The sequence below is a fragment of the Paralichthys olivaceus genome, chromosome 2 (genome assembly GCF_024713975.1).
Source record: "Paralichthys olivaceus isolate ysfri-2021 chromosome 2, ASM2471397v2, whole genome shotgun sequence".
NCBI lineage: Eukaryota > Metazoa > Chordata > Actinopteri > Pleuronectiformes > Paralichthyidae > Paralichthys > Paralichthys olivaceus.
In genome coordinates this window covers 10,748,053-10,769,399 of record NC_091094.1, presented here as the reverse complement: position 1 = coordinate 10,769,399, position 21,347 = coordinate 10,748,053, and the positions used below count along the sequence as shown (strand labels likewise).

General features: G+C 39.5%; 1 protein-coding gene across 4 annotated transcripts in view; it reads right to left on the bottom strand.

The window, feature by feature from the left end:
- pparg (peroxisome proliferator-activated receptor gamma) overlaps positions 1-20,400 on the bottom strand; it is a 31,825-nt gene extending 11,425 nt beyond the window's left edge. Inside the window, exons 1-4 of one of the 4 annotated variants that reach the window (XM_069535305.1) lie at positions 19,080-20,400; positions 3,616-3,912; positions 3,098-3,264; positions 31-169 (exon numbers count right to left, since the gene is read on the bottom strand). In XM_069535305.1, the coding sequence (XP_069391406.1) occupies positions 31-169; positions 3,098-3,264; positions 3,616-3,907 (598 nt within the window). In that variant the 5' untranslated portion in view covers positions 3,908-3,912; positions 19,080-20,400. Of the gene's footprint in view, positions 1-30; positions 170-3,097; positions 3,265-3,615; positions 3,913-10,197; positions 10,334-18,605; positions 18,834-19,079 lie in introns of those variants that run through there. The other 3 variants (XM_020096840.2, XM_069535293.1, XM_069535290.1) reach the window with 3 other exon arrangements.
- Between the last annotated feature and the right edge of the window lie 947 nt (positions 20,401-21,347).

Genomic DNA, 21,347 nt, shown 5'->3' with positions numbered 1-21,347 from the left:
GATTGTAGAGTGACAGTATCTCCATCTTACCGTTGTGTGACATGCCGACATTAAGGCACTTCTGGAAGCGACAGTATTGGCATTTGTTGCGGGACTTCTTGTGGATGCGACAGTGAAGATCACAGTGATCGTACACCAACTTTAACCTGATAGTGCGTCTGAAGAAACCCTGTGAGAAAGAAAACAACACCATCACTAACGGGTATTATCACTGCAGCCATCTGTCTTTTTTACATTTACTCTACTCCAGTAACTCTGCTCTTTTTCTCAGAACTAGGGAGATATTTGTGTCATAAAACTACATGAAATATGCATTTAGTTATTTTCACTTTAATATTTTTTTAGTTCGGTTGATGTTTGTGTTGACAGGAAAATAAGACATAAAAAAGTATGACCAGATTTTGAGTAAAGAAAGAAAATCTAAAAAAGACAAAATGTATTGTCAGATCATTCTCTGTGTCTCATTAACACAAAAAACACTCCAGCAACTAGAGAGCACACAGTAGAGCACATTCCTCCGTCAAAGCCCAACAGTCTTAAATTCAAACAAGATGCACTAAAATGGTTTAAATGTTGAAAAATCTCACAATGTTAAAGAGAGTGAAAAACAATTCCTGGATCCACACCATGATCCAGATCCACACCAAAATTTTATGTATTTCACTCACCCACGGAAATCAGTTCAGTAGTTTTTGTGTAAACTTGATTACAAACAAATAAAACATTGAACAGGCAGCGGTGAAAAACATAACCTCCTCGGTGAGGGTAGCTAGAATATAAGGGCCACAATAAAGAAAAAGATGGGACACGACAAAATTGCAACTCAATTTTCCCTAACAAGGTATAACAACCACTTTGTTTTGAAATGTTGTAATTCAGTTTTCATCTTAAAGTTATGTTTTGTGAAGCAGCACAAAGTTTCTGTTGACTGATGCAGATTAGATTCCAGGTTCTCTCTAATCTGTGATGAAGTCAGCCACACTGACCACAGGTAGGTTGTATTTTAGGGTGGATTTCTGCTTTGATGTTTTTAACCTTAGGACCAAAGTAGTCATAAGACTCACACTTATCTCAGCTATTAACTCCACAGTCATGGTCAAACTCCTAAACACACTATACACACAGTCACATGTTTGTTAATGGCTGTGTTTGACTGGGCTGACTAAGAAAGCTAATAGAAATAACTGAATGGAATAGAAAAGGGAAACCAGGAGAACTTTTTTTAAGCTTTATATAAAAATCCACAGGTGGCTGGAGGCCGGTGTGTTTGGCATCTGAATTCCTACAATCCACAGATGTTCTTTTTTTTTTTTTTTTTTAAATTGTAGGTTATTTTAGGAAGGAGGAAGTGAAAGGGGGTTAAGACTCCGCCTCAATAAAGAATGCTTTCTGTTTAGAAACAATTAAGTGTTTGCCTGTTTGGCTGACCCCCTCCTCTGGTGAGTGTCCCCTGAGACCTGAGCAGAACAATGACTGACTGTACCTCACCTTCATTCAGCCTCTGGAGGTAATGGAGAAGTGGACAGAAAAACACAAACCTTTGTACTCTGTAATAGATCGAACACAACAGCTCTGACATATTTCACTCTATGGTGATGGTCAAGGCTGTGGTTGCTTTGTATTAATCTGCATTAATTTGTAGGTCATTCCTACCTCTAGCAAGTCTGTTTGTGTGTTTGTTGGTGGGTTTTTTTGGCAAAGATCCTGACAAAGAGATGGTCCCAGGGTTTTTTCACTTTCTTTGACATTGTGAGATTTTCACAGATTTCCCTGGGAATCATTAATGGAAAATCAGGAACATTTAGGGAACTGAGTGTGTAAAATGTAGTGCACATCTAAATAACAATCCGGATCTAGTGGATTGAAATCTGGTTTCGTCAGGGCATAAGCTTGTTTTTGTCATGGACATTTTATTTTCTATAGCATTGTGAGATTGACATTGTGAGGCCCTTGTCTGAGCTGTGGGCTCTACTGGGTGCCACTCTAGTTGGATGATTTCTCAATTTCATTTGTTTTGGCTCAAATGTTTAAGTAAGTTTAACAAATTATTAAAAATACCTTGCAATTTACTGCAGTCTAGTGCAACAGTATCACAATGTAAAGCCTTTACAACACATATTACATTGTTGTCTGAAAGAAAAGCTGAGCATTCTAAAGCAGCGAGAGGAAACCTGCTGAAGGTGACAGAAAGACAGTTTCTTGAAATCAAAATGAAAAACTCATATGCAGTACTGCTGCCGTTTCTAAAGGCCTGTCTCATTGTCTGAAATGTGTGAAAACCCCATCCCCCACACTCTATTAGTGAATTATATTCTATAGAACAGAGAATGTCTAGTCTAAAGGACTGTATGTCTGTAGTTTAGCCCTCGCAGGGTGGAAAATGTATTGGGCCTGTGGTTGAGGTGACAGACATAAAAGAAGAATTCTCTCCATGCTTTATCGGGTTTTTCATTCCACCAACACGTTTCACCTGAGAGTAACATGTGGTGACAGAAGAGCGAAGGCTGGCAGAGAAAGACTTTGCTGCAGAAATAGCTTCACACCCACCCTGCACTATTTCCTGACATGACTCTAAGGTGGTGACTGTAAATTATCTAGAGTGTCACTTTTGAGAGCAACAATGTATTTTTAACTACTACTCTGCTTTGTTATGTAAGTCACAATAGGTGAGTATACAATTATTGGAAACTTCCAGTCAACAAGAGAAAACATTTCTTCACATAAAAGATTCTGACTTCAAACCAGCTGACAGCAGAGCACTGGCTGAAATGTGCCCACTCATTTTCACAAAGAATTAAATTATTGACAATCCTACAATTAAAACACAGTCAGTACCCAAATGCCCCCTTAAATTCAATTAATATGCATCATATTTCATGCATTTCATATACATGGTCCTGTGAATATGCTGGATTTTTTTCATTAAGATCCATGAATTATTCCTTGAGTAATCAGTGGAAATAAAATAAATCAAGAAAGCTTTATCTTTAGATTGATTGCGAAATGATTATTAGTTGCGGTCTGAGTTTAATGTAATCCTGTAACCGAAACACTGCATTTTACTTTCATCTCCGTTCATGCTATCTTTCAGTCCTACCTTACAGCCCTCACAGGCATGGACGCCATAGTGAAACCCTGAGGCTTTGTCACCGCACACGCGACACTCGATATTTAGCGATGCTGCCGACGTGTCGTCCTGGAGCTTGGAAAACACTGGACTGTCTGAGTACTGAGGTGGTGACTCTGGCTCCAGCTTGATTGAATCTGAGACAAGAAATATAATCAGGCAGGGAGCAAACACCGAAGGAAGAAAGACAAAAACATATAACTTTACCCTCACCTCTTAGATCCAGATTTAGATTTATTGCTCAGTTTAAGTTTAACACTTCTTGTTTCTCTGAATGTGTGTCCTGTCATTTCTAGCTGATCATTTCAGCACATGCATAAAAGAATATCTTCACAAACTCTCCTCTCAATGTGTTAAACCTGAATATTCACATGACCCTTTCTTCTGCAAGGACTTGAACTAATAAAATAAGTTGCATATGATTCAGGCTATACTTATTTTCTGCTAAAAAACAGAGGAACTAACTTAAAACCACAAAGCAGACTTACTGTGCATGTTCAGCTCTGTCCTGTAGCTGTGCATGTTGGTGTAATCCATGTTCGTCAGGTGTTCCTCGCTCTGCGGCGGACTGGGGTCATAGGCCACGCCGACGGAAGCGATGGAGGACATAAGTGGGGGAGACAGAGAGGAATGGACGGAGGTGGAGGAGATGGAGGTGTAGTCCAACGTGGACAAGTGCTTCATGTCGAGAGAGTGGGAGCTGTCGTCCAGCTCCGAGAGGTCCACGGCACTCAAACTGAAACCCACAGGCCAGGCCAGGAGCTGCTGGGTGTCCACCATGTCGACTGCGGATGAGAGAGATGAGACAGTGAAGAGTTAGCTGATGCAATATCCTATGTTGACTCTGTGTGGCCTTGTTAAAAAAGAAAACAAGCCGAGAAGAAGGAGGGAGAGGGCAGGAGGGGAGGAAGAGGAAAAAGTTGAGCAGACAGAGAGGGAAAGGGAGGATGAGCTAAATAAGAGAAGAGAAACAAGGAAATGAAAGAGATGACGAAGAAAATTAACATACACGAGCCCACTTGCTTCAGTGAACATAGTTTTATTAATGGTATAATTAAATATCTAATACATAAGCAATGTGCGTGCACACACACACTCCCATACACTCCCTGTGATGAGTTCCCCCGGTCTTTTGGCTTGTTCTGGCAGTTTGTCTGTTATCTGGTAAACAGGGAGGCAGATTGTGTCACAGGGAGTACAAGGCGAACTAAAGAACGTCTTTTCAGCTCAAAACACCATCTCCCTCTGTTGCTGTTTGGGTGGCTCGCTGTGTGATTACCCAACCAAAGGACACAGAAAGCAAGACAGTTTGAGCCTCCGTCTGTCTGAGGCCAAGGATGCAGGAATCTGACGTTGGGACTGGAACGTCCTGTATGTTCTGAGAGCGAAATGTGTTTGGTACCAGGTGAAAAATGAAAACTTCTGTTAACACTGCGCCTTTTCAAATTAGTTTAATATTTGGTCAACTGCATACAGCTGCCAATTATATCAATTTTTCTGACAATAAATCACATTTAAAGACCAAATCCTAAATTGCTTTATCCGTCTCTGCCAGTAATTTCATACGATGTGAATCCTGAAAAACAGGCCACACATGTCTATGCTGAAAAAAATTCCAGGTGTAAATATTTCATGTGTTGGGGACTATTTTTAGCTGTGGATTTGCTGTTCGAGTAAATTTCAATGGTAACAGGAGTAGGCAGGGCACTGATTTTGTGAACTCCAAAAAGAATAAGCAATTTTAATATTACAGACAATACTTGATCAAAGCATCAACTCATTATTTGTTTGTCTTTTCATGAGATACACCAATATTCACCAATATATCACTGATGTGGTCTTATAATAAACTCTGCTTTAGAAAGAAAAACATGAATAGCATGTGGAAAATGAGCCTTAAATTCTATTCCACATCCCCCTCTAGATATTCCTCTGTGTTGATAAAGATTAATGAAAGCTCTTCAGTCTATCCAATACCGTACTCAGATGGTTGGACATTGGAGGAGAGAAGTCAGCTGAGAAGGTCAAAGTCCAGTTATCGGAGGTTACTTCAGTCCACATGAGAGCAAACCACATGCAATACTTTACAATCAAGGGCACATTTGTATAAGGGTTTTTTGGGGTAGAGTATATTGTTCATTTGTTTTGGCTTTTTTAAACATAATAAGTAACCAGAGCTGTTTTAAAGTGTAAACACAGAATATTTTTAAGAAACTGGGGCCAGAAAAAAGTCATTGTTCTTTCAAATAAGGGTATGTAATATTGAAATGAATGTATAATTTCTGAGGATAAGGCTGGGGATATCATCTTTTCTTTATTATTGTCAATAATTCTCAAAAAAAAAAAGAAGAACGCAAACCAAGAATTCAAGTAATACTCAATACTGCTAGTCGTTCTGAGTGAAGACAGAAATAATATGGGTCAAAAAAGTCTGTTTTCAATTCCAAAAAACAGATGTTTCTGATTTTTAATTGTCATACACATTACATCTAGCATTTATATCAGCATGATTGGTCAAAATGAATTACAATGATGTGTTGTAATTCACTACATCAGGTTTGGGATTTGATAGTATCCATTAAACTACTACCATTGAAAAAACTTTTCATGGAACATTTGACTGGTGAATACTTCTTCGGAAGGAAATAGTTGGTACACAAGTCATTCTATATATCACTGCTGGAGTTTTCCCACGCGTTTCTTTTTTACGAGGGAGGAAGTTGTGCTGGAATCCTGACCCTGATTTAAATTGGAGAAACTATGAAAAGGAAAAGGAAAAAGTAGCAACAGTTTATAAATAATTAATAGAGTAAAAGGTTCACTGTGCTACATGGCCTGCCAAATAACCTTTTGTAACCAACACTGAACCTCAAAATAAGCCTCCTCTAATCAACCTCCAGTGCTTAATTTGGAAAAAAAAATGCAACAAAGAATGCGATGAATATTGCAACAGGACAAAACTAAAATAACTCAGATGGCACCGTCACACCAGGTATAAAAATGGCTCCACGTTACTCTGCAAAACATCCCTGTGGAGCAAACATCCTCCGTTCTCAACTGCTTATTGTTTCCTTTTTACTTGTTTGCGGATCCACTTAAAATTCAGATCCAGTGTGGCATTGTTTCAGAACAGGAGAGAGAAAGTGTGTGTGTGTGTGTGTGTGTGTGTGTGTGTGTGTGTGTGTGTGTGTGTGTGTGTGTGTGTGTGTGTGTGTGTGTGTGTGTGTGTGTGTGTATAGCTTCCAATGCCTTGGAAGCTGCTAAGGGGGAAAATGCTGACTATTAATAACCAAAGAAACCTGGCTACTTTTTTCATCTGTTGGCTGGTTGCCACCCAATCCGAACCTAAAACAGACACAGTGTTGGAGTCAACTGCTTCCAGGTTGGCATCAACTCATTTAGAGACAGAAATCGAGCGGGAGAGAGAGAGAGCGCTCTGGAGATGAAGACAGAGGGAGATAAAGTGAGAGTGGTGACAGAGCGCAAGTCCTCAGACCACTTCAAGAAATCAAACAACACTCGAGAGGCTTTAAGAAAAACTGAGCTCAGGAAATTCATGCTCTGACAAGCTTCTGCAGCCAGTGAAACCAAGGAGCGTTCATGATGTTAGAACCGACGGTGAAACAATTGGTACTGTAACTTCTCTCCTGAGATTGTCCATGTCGCACTGAATCAACATGTTTGTGTCTGTTAATGTGTGGGCACAGAACCTGATGTGATGAAACGTGACAGATGATTACTCAGGTTTTATGCAATGTGGATTGTGCCTGCATAATTGTGTAAAAGAGAGGGTGCATGCATATGTGTGTGTGTTTGAGAGCATGTGCGTGACAGTTCTCCTCAGATTTCCACATGTAGAAACTGGTCTTCCAGGTAACAGTACAGCGTGTAGGAGGACTTTCTATCAGCTATTGCCTCAGTCATGACATAAAAACAAAGGGCCAACGGCAAACTTTCAGGCAGGTCTGGCAAGATAATGTGAAACATTTTTTTTAAACAGGATTACCCAATTACCAATACTCGCGACACAATGTAAAATTTGAAAAGTCGATCTTACTTAAAAAAAACGATTGACTCAAAAAAGTTTGAAAATTGGTCTTAAACCTAAACTAGTTATCAATCTTACTTTTGTCAAGATGTTCCAACTTAAAAATGGCACGTGAAATTAACTTTTTCTTGCATTTTAGGTCAAACTAATTAGTCTGATTTAGCTGCATAGTTGTGTTAATTCATCTATAAAATTCAGACAAGACAAAAAACTTCCTCATCAATGCCATCACCTTCAAGGATAATATAGTGATAGCTTGGATTATACAAAGACAAGAACTCAAGTAGAGTGGTCTTGTGAGATTAGCTCAACATTATTAGTAGAAACCAAATAGATTTTTCACACATATTTTCTCATGTTTTACTCACTATGCACATATCTTCACTCATGGTACAGAAATGTCACATTTACAACAGCCACTGAAATTACTGGTACTGAAGTGTACTGTACTACGCTAACGCACATGTGCACCCCTGAGTTTTAAATGAATTTATATCCCTACAATGTTAATTTAAAGAGTGGTATTGATGCTGTTCTCACAGCCTGACAAAGCAGCTGCTCTGGAAAAAAGAGGTAAAAGCAAGAGGTCAAACATGGATGTGAAATCTTTCCCTTCAGGGACAAAGTTGCAAAATGAATTAAATGTTTTTTAACGTTCATATTTCCTCACAACGGCAACGACTCAGTCCAAAATGGACTGAAGCAAAGGCTGCGGATCAGATTACAGCACAGAGAGAGGCTGAGCTTCTTTTCTTGAACCTTTGAATGTGGAGTTAAATTGAATTTATTGAATTAGCTTTTTATCAGGTTGCATACAAAAAAGGACTTAAGAAGGAAAACACAGCTCAACAGAAGTTCAACAAAAGAAGGAATGCAAACAAAGCTCAGAATGACCAAGCCCTGCAGTCAGAACACATATCTAGTGCTGTCATCACGTCTTTTCCTACACTCCCACACAGCAGGAGTCGTTCAACAGTCAGGCGGAGAAAACGCACAATGCGAGTAGCTAAGGACACCACAGGAGTCAACATAGTAGCTAGTCTGGTATATTTAGCAATGTGAGAGACAAAAGACAGAACCTGTCCTGCTGCATTCAAAGCCATTAATGCTCTTATCTATCTGTACTCGCTGTCGGAGGGTGAGCACTGCACCATCATTTGCACAACAGACTTTCACTGCATCACAAGCACTGCTGGAAATATACAGTATTTTGATCTTCGAGCTTATTTTGCTGGTAATTCAATGGAAAAGAAAAATATATATTTAGTGATGTCGTTTGAGGTTTGACATTATTGCTGTTCCCATCTTTAGTCAAGCATTTTTTTGCACTGTAAGCCATTTATATTATCACAGTTGTGCCATGTATATGAATGAGTGTAGTGTGTGCTCAGAGCTCTGTGACTTCCTGACCTCTTCATGTAAAACAGCATGTGGTTGAGTGTCGGTGACTAAAACAAAGATCTACCCGCCTGCGCGTCTGCCTCACAGTCCCCTGCATTTTCTTTGAAAAGAGAAGTTAAAGCAAGCGTTTTACACTGGTTAGTCCTGCGTGGGGAAACTGTGGGATAATGGAAAATAAATCACAGATTGCTGTGCTAAGGATCTGCTGAATTCACTAAATATGATATCAACCAGGAGCTCAGCTGACAAAAGAGGAGGCTTTGTAAAGCTCCCATCCTGCTTCACTCTTCAGGAAACTGGTTGTGTGAAGCCACAGAGTACCTGCACGGGCCTTCCCCTATGAGCTAACAGGATGGAAAACCTAGGGCACCTGAAGTGTCAGTTAGAGGTCTGAGCTGCCGTAGCTGCAGTTGTTTCGCGTCTGAAAACCCACTTGCTTGGTTGGTGCTGACTTTACTCAAACTTCAAAGACTGACCCAGTGGGAGGATTCAAACATCCATCTCTGTCTGCTGGGTACAGCTCTGACTAAAACTGAAGCCAGACAACCTCACTCTGATTTCTATTTGATTTTTTTGGTCTATTTTTTTGTTATTCAGCTCCAAAAGCGAGTAAAGTAGGTCAAACATTGTATCAACTGTAGGTCAGATGTGGAGATACTGAGAAAAAGCCATCTATTGATTCTACAGATATGCACAGAATCTGGATATTATTAATCCTACAATTTCTAATTAAACACACAATATGTAACTTTGGCCACTAGGGGTCTCTAGATCAAAACAATAGAAAAATACCTAGTTTTATGAAATCGTAAAAGTAGCGTGGATCATAGGAGTTTCTTTCTTCATCACCACTGCAGAAAAATCTACCTGACATGACTAAGCCAGCAGAGACCCACAAAGCCACAGACAGCAGATATAAAGCAATTGGCCAAAATGAAAAGTCCCATTACCTTGAATAAAATTGGGGAATTCTTTGGTTTTGAACAATGTTTGAAACATTTTGGATATTGTAATTACACAAGTCAACCAAATATATAACATAGGTCTAATCATTTTAGACATGTTCAATTATTACACATTATGTGTTTACAACTTGTGTCTACTTCAAAAGAGGATATGGTTTGGAGAAAATGGAGCAACATCACGAGAGATTTACTGATAAAGTTTTTACTCTTCAAAGGGGAAAAGTGAAAATATTTTGAACAGCAGGTTTCTGGGCTGGTATGAAAAACTATCACAATATTACTGTAATCTCTTAAACAAGACCCATCTTATGAAGTGATTAACTGTCTGAGAGTGGGCAAACTGCATATCAAATAAAACGGACTGACATGCAGTGTCTCACTGATAAGCACCGATGTCTGCTCTAATCAACTAAAAGAGGAAACCAACAACCAGACACCGATATCAAAATGTACAAAATGTATTCATCACAGTCATCTGACAGCTTAGAGCTTTTTTATCAGATGTACAGTGACATTAGATTGACCTCTTCCACTGTAGCTACTTATAGCTCATGCACAGATTCAGCGTGATGAACTAAATGGCAGCGACACACACACATACAAAACAATCAAACACACACACAACCACACACAAGGGTGCAGGACAGTCCACTCACCCCGTTTCTCCCCAGAGTAGTTAAGTGTCAGTGACCAGCAACTGATAGTGACAGGAGAAGAGACTGTGAGTATATGTGTATGTGTGTGTGTGTGCGTGCGTGCGTATGTGTGTGTGTGCGTGTGTGTGTGTGTGTGTGTGTGTGGTGTCATGCTTTTCCTCAGGAAGTGATGACCGATAGAAAGAGAACTACTCACACATTTTCTCTCTAACAGAGTCTGGACTCAGCAGAAGTTCAGACAGCTAACTATCATGTGCTCTTTGTGTGTGTGTCTGTGTACATGAATGTGTGGGTCTTTCATTCCTCATTATTTGAATGTGTGTATATCTCTGAATAACTATACAGGCAATACTTATGTATGTGTGCTCTTAAATAAAGTTTCTTGTGTGTGTGCTAGAGTCGGCTTATGGTTATGTGTGCGTGTGTGTGAGGTGGTAGACATCAGATGCAGATGATTTCCTGTTGCTACACTGTGACAGGCGACCTCATCATGCCTCTCTGGTTGCACTTCTCTCCCTCTGCTCAGTCACTCAGTGTGTGACAGTGGTGACGCACTCACTCCTGCTACTTTATGCAATACCAACACAACACAAGCCTGATCCTGTTAGATTTCGAATTCCAACCCGAATACGAGAGATGTTGGTCAGATTTTCCTGCATTTACAATACGTTTTGTACATTTTGTCTGTCTTTTGGTTAAAAATGTCATGTCCCACTCCACAAAATTCGTGGAAATCAGTTCTGTAGTTTTTGAGAAATCCAGACAGACAGAACAAACAGAAGAACAGACAGACAGCAATAAAAACATAACCTCTTTGGCAGTGGTAATGATTTAGAAAGCAGTTTAGGCTATAAGCCAATGGGCAATCGAAAAATTCTACAATTCTAGAGATCTCAAATTGTACTCAATAAAAATCAGCGGGAAGGATCACACACATTCCCAGGACAGAGAAAACTGGTTTCTTCTCATTGACTGTCACAATCTGCATCAATATATATTTTAAGTGACTATGTTAAGTGCAGGGATGACAAACTTGGAAAGATCAACAGTCATATCATCAGTAGGGCTGTCGCATTGACATGAATGTGTGGGCATTGACGTGTTTTGACCACTCTCTCCTTCAGCTTTAGATATAAGTTTCAAGAATCTTAGGTGCTTGCTCAGAAGAAAGTGGGGTGGTGACAGTGGCGTGAAATGCTGAGGGACAGAAAATAGGCATTACAGCCCAGTGCCACAGAGGAAGAAAAGGATTTCCGATATGAGGTCAGAATCAGAGTCTGATGATGAGGCACTGTCAAATAACTGTCTCGTGGTCAGAACGCACAGGTGTACATGGTAAAATGGTCCATATTGCACAAACATACTTGGCTACACATGCTTCGATCAGTGCCAAGTGAGAGACTGTTTTCCTTGGCAGGCCACACTCTGTCAGCTGAAAATGTCAAAAACACGCCTGTCTGCCTGAGCAACTGGTTAAAAGAAAACCTAAGTAGACTTTATGAACTAGTTGAGTGAAGTTATGTCACAGAAGTTCACATTGTTTCAATTAATATTTTTCAACCAAGAGTGTTCACTTTGTCTCCACAAAGAAACAATGGCAACAAGGTGGCGGACATCTCCATTTACTCTGACCTACTCACATCTGAACTGACCCTTACACATGTAGAAATATCACTATATATAGAAACCAATATTATTCATATAGACCCTGTAGTTGCAGATATATACCCTACTCATTCTGAGCATGCAATTTTAGGGCAGTGACCTGGGAAAAGGACAGATTTTAAGGGGTTAAACAGGCCTACTCATTGCAACATACACTGAAACCATCACTGACCACATACATTCACTTGTCCTTTGTGATGGCATGGTTTTTAAATAATACATCCACTTGTGGGCAGCCTAGAGAAGAGAGTTACAGACAACAACAAACATGTTGATGCTGGAGGAGGTTTTGATAATGTACATCTGAAGAAAGAGCCTGGTCGAAGCAAAATCGTGTACACAATTGTAGTTTCTTACCGACTTTTAGCAAAAAGTTCCACGATTGTTGAAATGTCTTCCTCACGTCTTATGGTCGTCTCATTTGAACTATTAACTCCACTGAACCCCCCCCATCCCTAAGATTTCCTGTGGTTCTGCTCCATTTCTTCTGCTTCGTCTGTATCCGTAGGCTTTCAGAAAACATGCACAAATATGGACAAAACGAACACAGAGAACAGACAGAAGGCTCTATCCAGTTCCGCATACATGTAATGTTGAGCTTTAATAAGCCTGAATTCAATGTTTCAAACAACTGACAGCAGGAATCATAAGTCCAGTCAAATTTATAATCAACTAAATTACAATGTGTGTCTCTGCTTCAAGATGATCATACCTCATTGTAATAACTGTACCTACAACATAACTGCAACCGTTTAAAAACAAAAAGGTCTAATCTTCAATCTGTCAATCCGTCTTTTGGTCATTGTGTAAAAAATATAATGATCCATTGTTAGTCCACTTGATTGAATAATTGGCCTACCAGAGTCACACACACGCACTTGTGCATGTGCACACTGATGTTCAGGATGTGTTCAACATTGCAGTCAGAATCATGTTGTGACTGAAGCATGAGGTGGGCTTCGTATCACAGGGCGACGAGGTGACTGAACTCTGCTGAACAGCACTCTGGGGATTGTAAAGAAAGATATCGAACTCTTTTCTGCAAACAAAGATGCATATTTAAGGTCACACACAAATGATGCTGCATATATTTGCACACTGAAGGGCATTTGAGAGCATTGGAACTTATAGACTTACTATTTAAACTGAGATATTGGCAAGGACATACAAACACTCAAGAGGGTCAGTATATATACACACACACGCGGAAAGAGAGGGCACTTATTATTGTAGCATATTTATCTATATGTGTGTGTGTATGTGCGCTCTATATGTTGGTCTCTGGGAATCTGTGTTTTTTTACAATAATCTAAGGACATGAACTTTCTTCTACTTCCTTTAAATAGTCATGAGTTGATGGTTGACGAGTCCCTTGAGCCTCTAAAGCTTTCTTGCTGGATAACGGTAAGAAGTGGTGCATGCTGTCAAGGCCTACCACACACAGACACACACGCAAACAAACAACACAAATTAATTTACAGTATGTGAAATGCTGTCCCACTGAAAGACATGTATGCACGAGGACACATGCTCAGCATAAACAAAGGACAGCGTGGGGGCATTCATTCCATAAATGACAAGAGAACTAAGTCAAAACCTATCGATCTTTGTCTCACGCGCTTGCACACACCATCATACACATTCACACACAAGGTTTAGAAAGGGTGGAGACAGGGAGGGAGAAGAGGACTCCACACTAGGAAGAGGGAGAGGTAGCCTACAATGTGGGAAGGGTCATACCCTGTTCCTCAAAGTAGAGAGGAAAAGAGGAGAGTGACAATAACAAAACAACACATGACGTACCAGTCTTTCATAGAATATACTGGAAATAGAGTATGTTTGCCGGGAAAGGTGTATGCAGAAAACGGATATTGAATTGTCTTGAAAAGGAAGGTTCAAGGAAATATATGTGTCAGACTTGGCTCAACAATTGACTTCTGTTGACCCCCTCAACTGAACAGTGTCTAATCATAGTTTAACAACATTAACAAGCTACTGCAGGCCTGTCAAATGTCCCTGTCTGTGTAACTACTGTACTACTTGGGCTGTCGCTCTTTTCATTGAATATTTATGCCAACATGGAGGAAAAGCTCTATTCACACTTTAATGACATGTTTGTATTAGAAATGTTGCATACCCTCTGTCAGTGATATGAGGCAGTAATGTTATGTTGTTTTGCTATGGAAATGGAGGACATTAGGGGCAGTCCTATATATTTCAACTAATTGCGTATTATGAACAATTTGTTTGAACTTGCCCCATTCCTGACAAGGACATCCCTGCTGTCCAAAAGCCGATCTTGTCAGACATCAACTTCAACCAACTCCCGGAGGTAACATTAGCATCTATAACTAGCTAGCTACAGTTGATGAAATATGCTGTTGCTGACAACTGCAAATATCAACAGTCTCCAACCACAAAAGTCTATGTTCGTCTGAAATAAAGCACCAAGTGTTTCAAAAATGTTGATCAAATGTCAAGTAGTACATCTGTTTGAGTGGACCAGTTGACAAATAGCTAAGGTGGCACCGCCTAGCAGACATTTGACCTATGCATCAAAGAATTAATGACAATGACAAATGCACCATCGACAAAAACAGTTTTCATAAATAGGGACGGCTATTATGAGTCTTTGTTCCTGTTTCATTGCTATGGACATTTGGTATTTATCATCATTCACCAATTACAAATTGAGGGGGAGGGACTCGTCATACTGTCTCGAGCAGTGTCACAGTGATTTAACCAATGGAGAACCTTGTGCACATGTCTGAGTCACTCTTCTGTTCCCACAAGAGACAACCGCTTTGACCTGAGGGGATGATGTTTGCTCCCACATCTTTCTAAAAGGGAAATTAGGACAAAGGTTACTGGATTTCCCTACTGTCAGTTGAATAATATCTATGTAAAGTTTTTTTTTTTTATTAGAGTATTTAGGAATTTGTCTGGGAGGATGCACCATTAAAGCAGAACAGTAGCTGAAATGAATTGGGTCTTATAATGAGTCCTGGCTCATTTCCTGATCGGGGTCCTGCAATAAGTTGGGAACCAAAACAACTATTCTAAAGACTTCTATTGAAGGATAATTCTGGTTGATTCCAACTTGGGTCCTATTATGTGGTGGTCAATTCTTTCTGACGTGCTATTGTACAAATAATCAATAGTAATTGCTAACATCTGAAAACATGGTGACATTGTTACAACAAAGGCTTGACAAAACACAAAGCTGTAAATCAACCAACAGTTAAAAATAGATTATGTTATTTAGCATTAAAAATAAAAGATATCGCACCTGAAATGACTGTGTAATATTCTCAAGTTCAAGACCTGGGTTTTTTTTCCTCCTGTTTATTTCTCAGGTAAACTCTTCTTAATGTTTCCAGATTGCACAAGATTACACATGAGTTCACCTGGTGAGTAAAATCTTACTCACTAATATTTACTGCAGCTATTTGTTCATGAGCTATAATGTGATTTCTGTCTCTTTTTTTTTTACATTATTTCAAGAACTTTGAAAGAGAAACTGTACCACAGATAGCCTTACAGTTGCACCCTAAACTTAATTTGCTTGACTGTAGCTTCTGGAAACCTGGTTGATCTCACCTGCCTCACCGATTGCTGAATGATACCATGCAGAAGCTGCATACTGATCCAGTAACCCTGCTGAAGGGTTATCAGACGCTCCCACAAAGGTTTTAAAAAACAGCAGTAAAGCAGATACTTACAAATCTTTTTACACTTTCAAAACATTACTCAATCCTCCTCAATCAGCTACAGACCTGCCTGATATGACTTTTTCTTTAATGAAAATCCAGAGGCCATCAGTAGCCTACTCTCTGAACCACTCTGAGACAATAGGTCTTCCTAAGTCAAGGACGCCCTCTCACTGATGCTGGGGAATGTATTAGCCAGACTTTAAGCAACAAAAAGACTAACACATAGAAGTCCTACCAAGTGCTGCGTTTAAGTGCCAGTATTTTGTGAATGATCAGGTTTTGTCGATTAAAAATGCAGATTACTATTACTGTGAATGGTGACGAGAAATAGATGTTTTCAGATGTCAGCAAATTATCGTGAACATGGCCCAAGAGCAATCATTCAAGACATTGCATACAAGTATTTTCCCTCATCCAGTAAAACAGTATTTAATACAAAATGTAAATAGGTGAGTACGGAAAAATTTGCTTTGATGAAACACTGAACGTGAGTCACTTCTCAGATGGTAAATGTGGCTGTGATTGAAGTGTTTTCTCTGTTCGACATCGTGTCAGTGTTGAGAGAACAGCAACACATAAACTGCTTTTTTCCTTATAATACTATGCAGAGCCTTTTGGCAGCAACAGTACAACAATAAAATATATACAATAATACAGAAAATACGCTTTAATTAAACCACTTTAAAATGTTACTGCTGTTAAGAAAGAAGTGGATTTTTTTTTTAATCCAGTTAATTTACTTGTCTATTCAATGGCTGGATTTAAAGTCTAATTCTACAATACTGAAAAAAATAAACACTATGGAAAAAATCCTGCGATAGAGACATAAAAGATTATCTGGTGGAGCTGAATTTTTTCATCTGCAAACAACCTGCTTGCGTGCCATGTTTGTTTGCTGTTAAAAGAAAACGCCGCTGTAAGAAGACAATTGTGAAATGATCAGCCTTGAAGTTAATAATTACACCTAATTTACAAAAAACAAATCGATAACCTTATGACTGAACTACAATGTCTGATAGAACCACATCATAGGTGGGCTTTCTGAAAACGTTCACCATAACGATACGAAGAGCTGAACCTAAGTAAAGAAAACAGGATGTCGGCAGTGTGAAGGGGGTTAACTATCTGTGGGCTGAACTGGAGCATATCAGTGTTTAATCAGTATTATCATATGGATATTAATGCAGAGTTGATATTGACATTATGTTCAAGTCTTACAGAGGTTTTATACATAAGTTCTTAAGCCACTACCAACAACTGCTCCTTTGATCTGAATTTTTTTATTTTTAATCCAAAACAAATCTTCAAAAATAAAGACAAATTCTGTCTTGGCAGCTTTTTTTCATCCCCAGCTCAAACACAGCTTTGTGTGGGAGCATGCTGTCTACGGAGAGTTAAACATGACTTTCAGACCGTGTGAGGGACAACATAAACATAGCACGCGATCTTGCAACACTCCTTTCATTTATCATTTATAACAACAGAGCAAAGTCCGACCCTGTCTCAGGCGTTTACACACGCACACCTTTAGAAATTGTATAACTTGATAAGCAATAATTATTCAATGGCTGGTGCTGTATCAATACTCTGAGTCAGGCAGTCACACTAAGAAGCTCGGGCAGATGTGACAAGATGAATTTACCGATGATATATTTTGCTGCGGCTGATTAAATCGTCTGAGACTTTAATCTGATATTTTTGTACAATTTCTGCATTCCGCACCTTCTACACTTGTTAAATGAATGATCCAAAACTCAAATGTCAAAATGCACACTTGGAAAAACATACCAAACAATTTAACCTTATTATAGCAACATTCCCAAATTAAACTGAACCTTAAGCAAAAATATTGCATTAAAATGTCAAACAGAAATAATGACATTATGACACATTTGTTTGACTTTTCACAACTTCTCCATTATTTCTTAAACTGCTGCTTTAATAGAGCTGTTATATCAGTGATGGGAGTTTAACCTTAAATGAACTTCACACCTACACAATTCTGATAAAGAATGAACAATTAATAGAATCAGCTTGATGGTGATTGATTTGACTCAATCATTATGATATAATCTGTGAAACCTTTAACTCTAAATATTCAACTTTTCAAGATGTGTAAACAAATAATTGATTATGACTTCCTCCCATTTTCTCATATATGTTCAAAAATCTGGGTTGTTAAAATAAAGTAATTAATAACCCTTACTAAATGATGCTGGTTAAGACATAAAGACACATAACAACATGACTGAAAAACCACAGATGATCTGGCACGTTTTAGCTAATTTACTTTACCCAGAACGTGTACTTTACTTTACTTTTAACTGGAAACTAGTTTCCGATGAAATTAATTTGCTGAGACTTTCCATTTGCTTGAAGCAGATTATTTATCTCAGTGAACTTTGAATGTATGTTTATTATTTTTAAATAAAATAGTGAACTTATTTTAAATGAATTACTGTGGACCAAACAGACAAAAAACAAAACTCTGTGTCTCCAAATCATAAGCAAAAAAGACCAAAATTCCTAAACATAAAAACATTTTGCTCAGAGGAGCCACAATATCCACCATCCATTATTTATATATAATAATTTACATATAGATCATACGAAGTGATGAATGGAAGTTGACGACAGATTATATGAACTCGACTCAACCGTCGGCAGTGACGGTCTGAGTCTTGAACAACAGCCTCTCATTGATCACAATAAAACAAGATTAGGTTGTTAAACAGTTCCCATCAGCCATCACACAGCAGCAAACCTCAGCCATGAATCAGTGTTGGCCCAGTGCTTGTGTATGTGTGTGTTCACATTATTGCTGAGTCACGCGCAACATTTTTCAGTGAGTTCAAAAACACAGACTGTTGTGCAATGTCGTCAAAACCCTCACATGACAACCAGGATAGAGAAGAATTTAAAAAGTAAAAAAAAAAAGACAACAACCTGGATTTATTGTTTATTCACAACAAATCCAACAAACCCTGTGACCGCTCATCATCAAAGCCCCCCCGCAGCTCCCGCACTCACCTGGGAAATGACAGTGGCTCTGATGGCTAAGATCTCTGCCTGGCGTTTGCATGTCAGAGTCACGCTCGTGCTCGCGCGTCCCGCAGACACAAACACTGACCGACATTTGACTGGGTGAAACTTTGACAGTCCTGTGGCCGCACCCCCCCCCCCCCCCCCCCCCCCCCCCTCAGCATCACCACCCACCCCGTGTGTACGCCACTGGCAGCCTGTCAACGAAAAAAAAAGTGTCCACCTTAAGAAGATGGCACATCCGGTAGTGTGCGCGCCAACATTAGACAACATGACATGTTTGATGTGTGTTGAGTTACACACTGTTGAGTTTCTCTGTCCCGACATGTCGTCAGAGGAGAAACGGGATTATTTTGAGTCAGAAATGAGAAAATGTTGTTTTCTGTAAAAACGTGTGGAGAGCAGACTGAGGAGGCTTTTAAGGTGGTAAACACACATTGAGAGGAGGAAGGAGAGACTGACCTGAGGAGACACACACACAACTCGCTGTGTTTCAAACTGTTTCTTCTTCTTCTGTTTCTTCTCCTCCTCCTCCTTCTTCTTCTGCTTCTGCTTCTTCTTCTTCTGCTTCTTCTTTTCTCGGTCTGCGGCTCCTCGTCTCTTCCAGCGGACTCACATGCAGTGTCAGAGGGGTCCTCCGGTGTGTTCGCTGCGGAGGTTTGTGGTTGTCATGCTGCCGTTCACTGTGTGTGTGTGTGTGTGTGTTTGTGCGCGCGTGTGTGTGTGTGTGTGTTTCTCTCGCTCTCGCTCTTGCTCTCTCGCTCTTGCGCTCTCTCTCTCGCTCTCTCTCTCTCTCGCTCCGGGATTCTGAGGACACACGCGGAGGAATCAGATTCCCGTCCACACCTCAGGTTTGCTTCGTCGGGGTTTCCTCTCTCTGGTGTTGGTTTCATCTGTTTGCTTTCTGAAATTCATTCTATTTCATTAAATGTTAGATTTTTATTGGCAGAATAATTTGAACATACTGAGCTGCAACTTCACTGCTCCCCCGGCCAAGAAATAGTCCGCCCTTAAAACAGTTAATTGTCACGTTTACATGTCAGTATCTGTTAAGTTGATCTCATTTGATAAAACAGTTAAAGCCTCAACATCATGGATTTTAATGTGTGACCCCTGTTTCAAGTCTTTTTTTATCATGTCACCATAACTTGCTCCTATTATTATTATTTTTTTAAATACTTGAGAGGTGACAGATATTTTACTCACTCTTGTTCGTGGTGACTCCCACTGTCTGCAAGATTCAGAAGATTTTACTGGAGAAATCTTAACAAGATTTAAAGGTCCAGTGTGTAAGATTTAGGTGAGTGGGATCTATCGGCAGAAATTTAATGTAAAATAATCCTCATGATGTTTTCACTAGTTCATTTCATCTAAATTGTGTGAATTGTAGTTTTCTTTACTCCAGAAAAGACTCTTTATATTTAAATTCTTTATATTTACAACAAGCGGGTCCTCTCTACGGAGGCCGCCATGTTTTTTACATTAGCCCAGACTGGACAAACTAAACACCTTTTGAGTTTTTATAACTGAATGCTACCACAGGTTCGGTTTCATGTTTGGAAGGGGAAGGTGAGGTGAGAGTGATTCAGCTGCAACGTTTAACTTCACCACTAGAGGTCACTAAATTTTACATACTGTCCCTTTAAACTTATATTTCCTGCTGTTACAGCCTGATATGTGTGTAATTTGTTTGATTTCCATTAAACTCTGAATGTGATAGTTAGAAATGTTGGCACACAGTAATTTAAATGCTCCTGGCCAAGAAATATTCTGCTCTTAAAACAGTTACTCCCCTGTTTCAGGTCTTTGTTCATGGCTAGCTCTTTTCAGACACTTCAGATTTATTACCTTTAAACTCATGATTTCCTCACGTTGAAGCCAGGTATTTTTAGTATTTGTTTGGTTACTGTTAAACTCTAAATTTGGGATCAAGCTGAATCGATTAACCCTAATAATCAGAAAGTTTGCAAATATGGACTATGCTTGTAGAAGGAGTTGTAACGTAAAGATACTGCTCCAGGCCACGAAAACGTTTGCTGTAAAAGCATTAATTGTCACATTTCAGTATTTTTACAAGTTAATCAAATGAGATAAAACATGTCAAGTTAGAGGTGGGGCATTGATACCTGAGGACAAAGCCAGGACAGGTGTGTCCCCCTGCCTCAAGTCTTTGTGCTAACCCAGCTCTATATTCACCATACAGCCATCTGCTCCATCATAACTCGATACCATATGAACTAAGTCAGCTGCTCTTTGCTTATTCACAGACCTACAGACACATTCTCTCACTGTCTCTCAGACATATGATCATCCTCCCCACGCACAATTTCTTTGTGCTGAACTAAATAGGAAATTATGCCCTCGAGAGTTTTGCTGTCACAAACAAAACGAAGCAATAATCTCTGATTGTTTGTACAGTGGAGTCCCAGCAGACCGGAGTCCTGATTTCTGAAAATGCTCATTGTCAAAGCACTCGTGTGCCTTTTCAAGACTCTCACTGACATAGTGATTAATATAGATAGATAACTGACATGACATGTCTGAGGAATATAGGGGGGGAGCCAGTTGTTCAAAATCAGCATCAGCAGCGATGCTCGACACCAGGAAATAGGCTGAGATGATTCTCCATCCTCAAATATATTGGCAGATTAACAGAGTGAATCTAGATGTAATGATGTTGGTTGGGACGAGCACCAAGATAAACAGGGTTTGGCTCGATGAGGCTTGTTT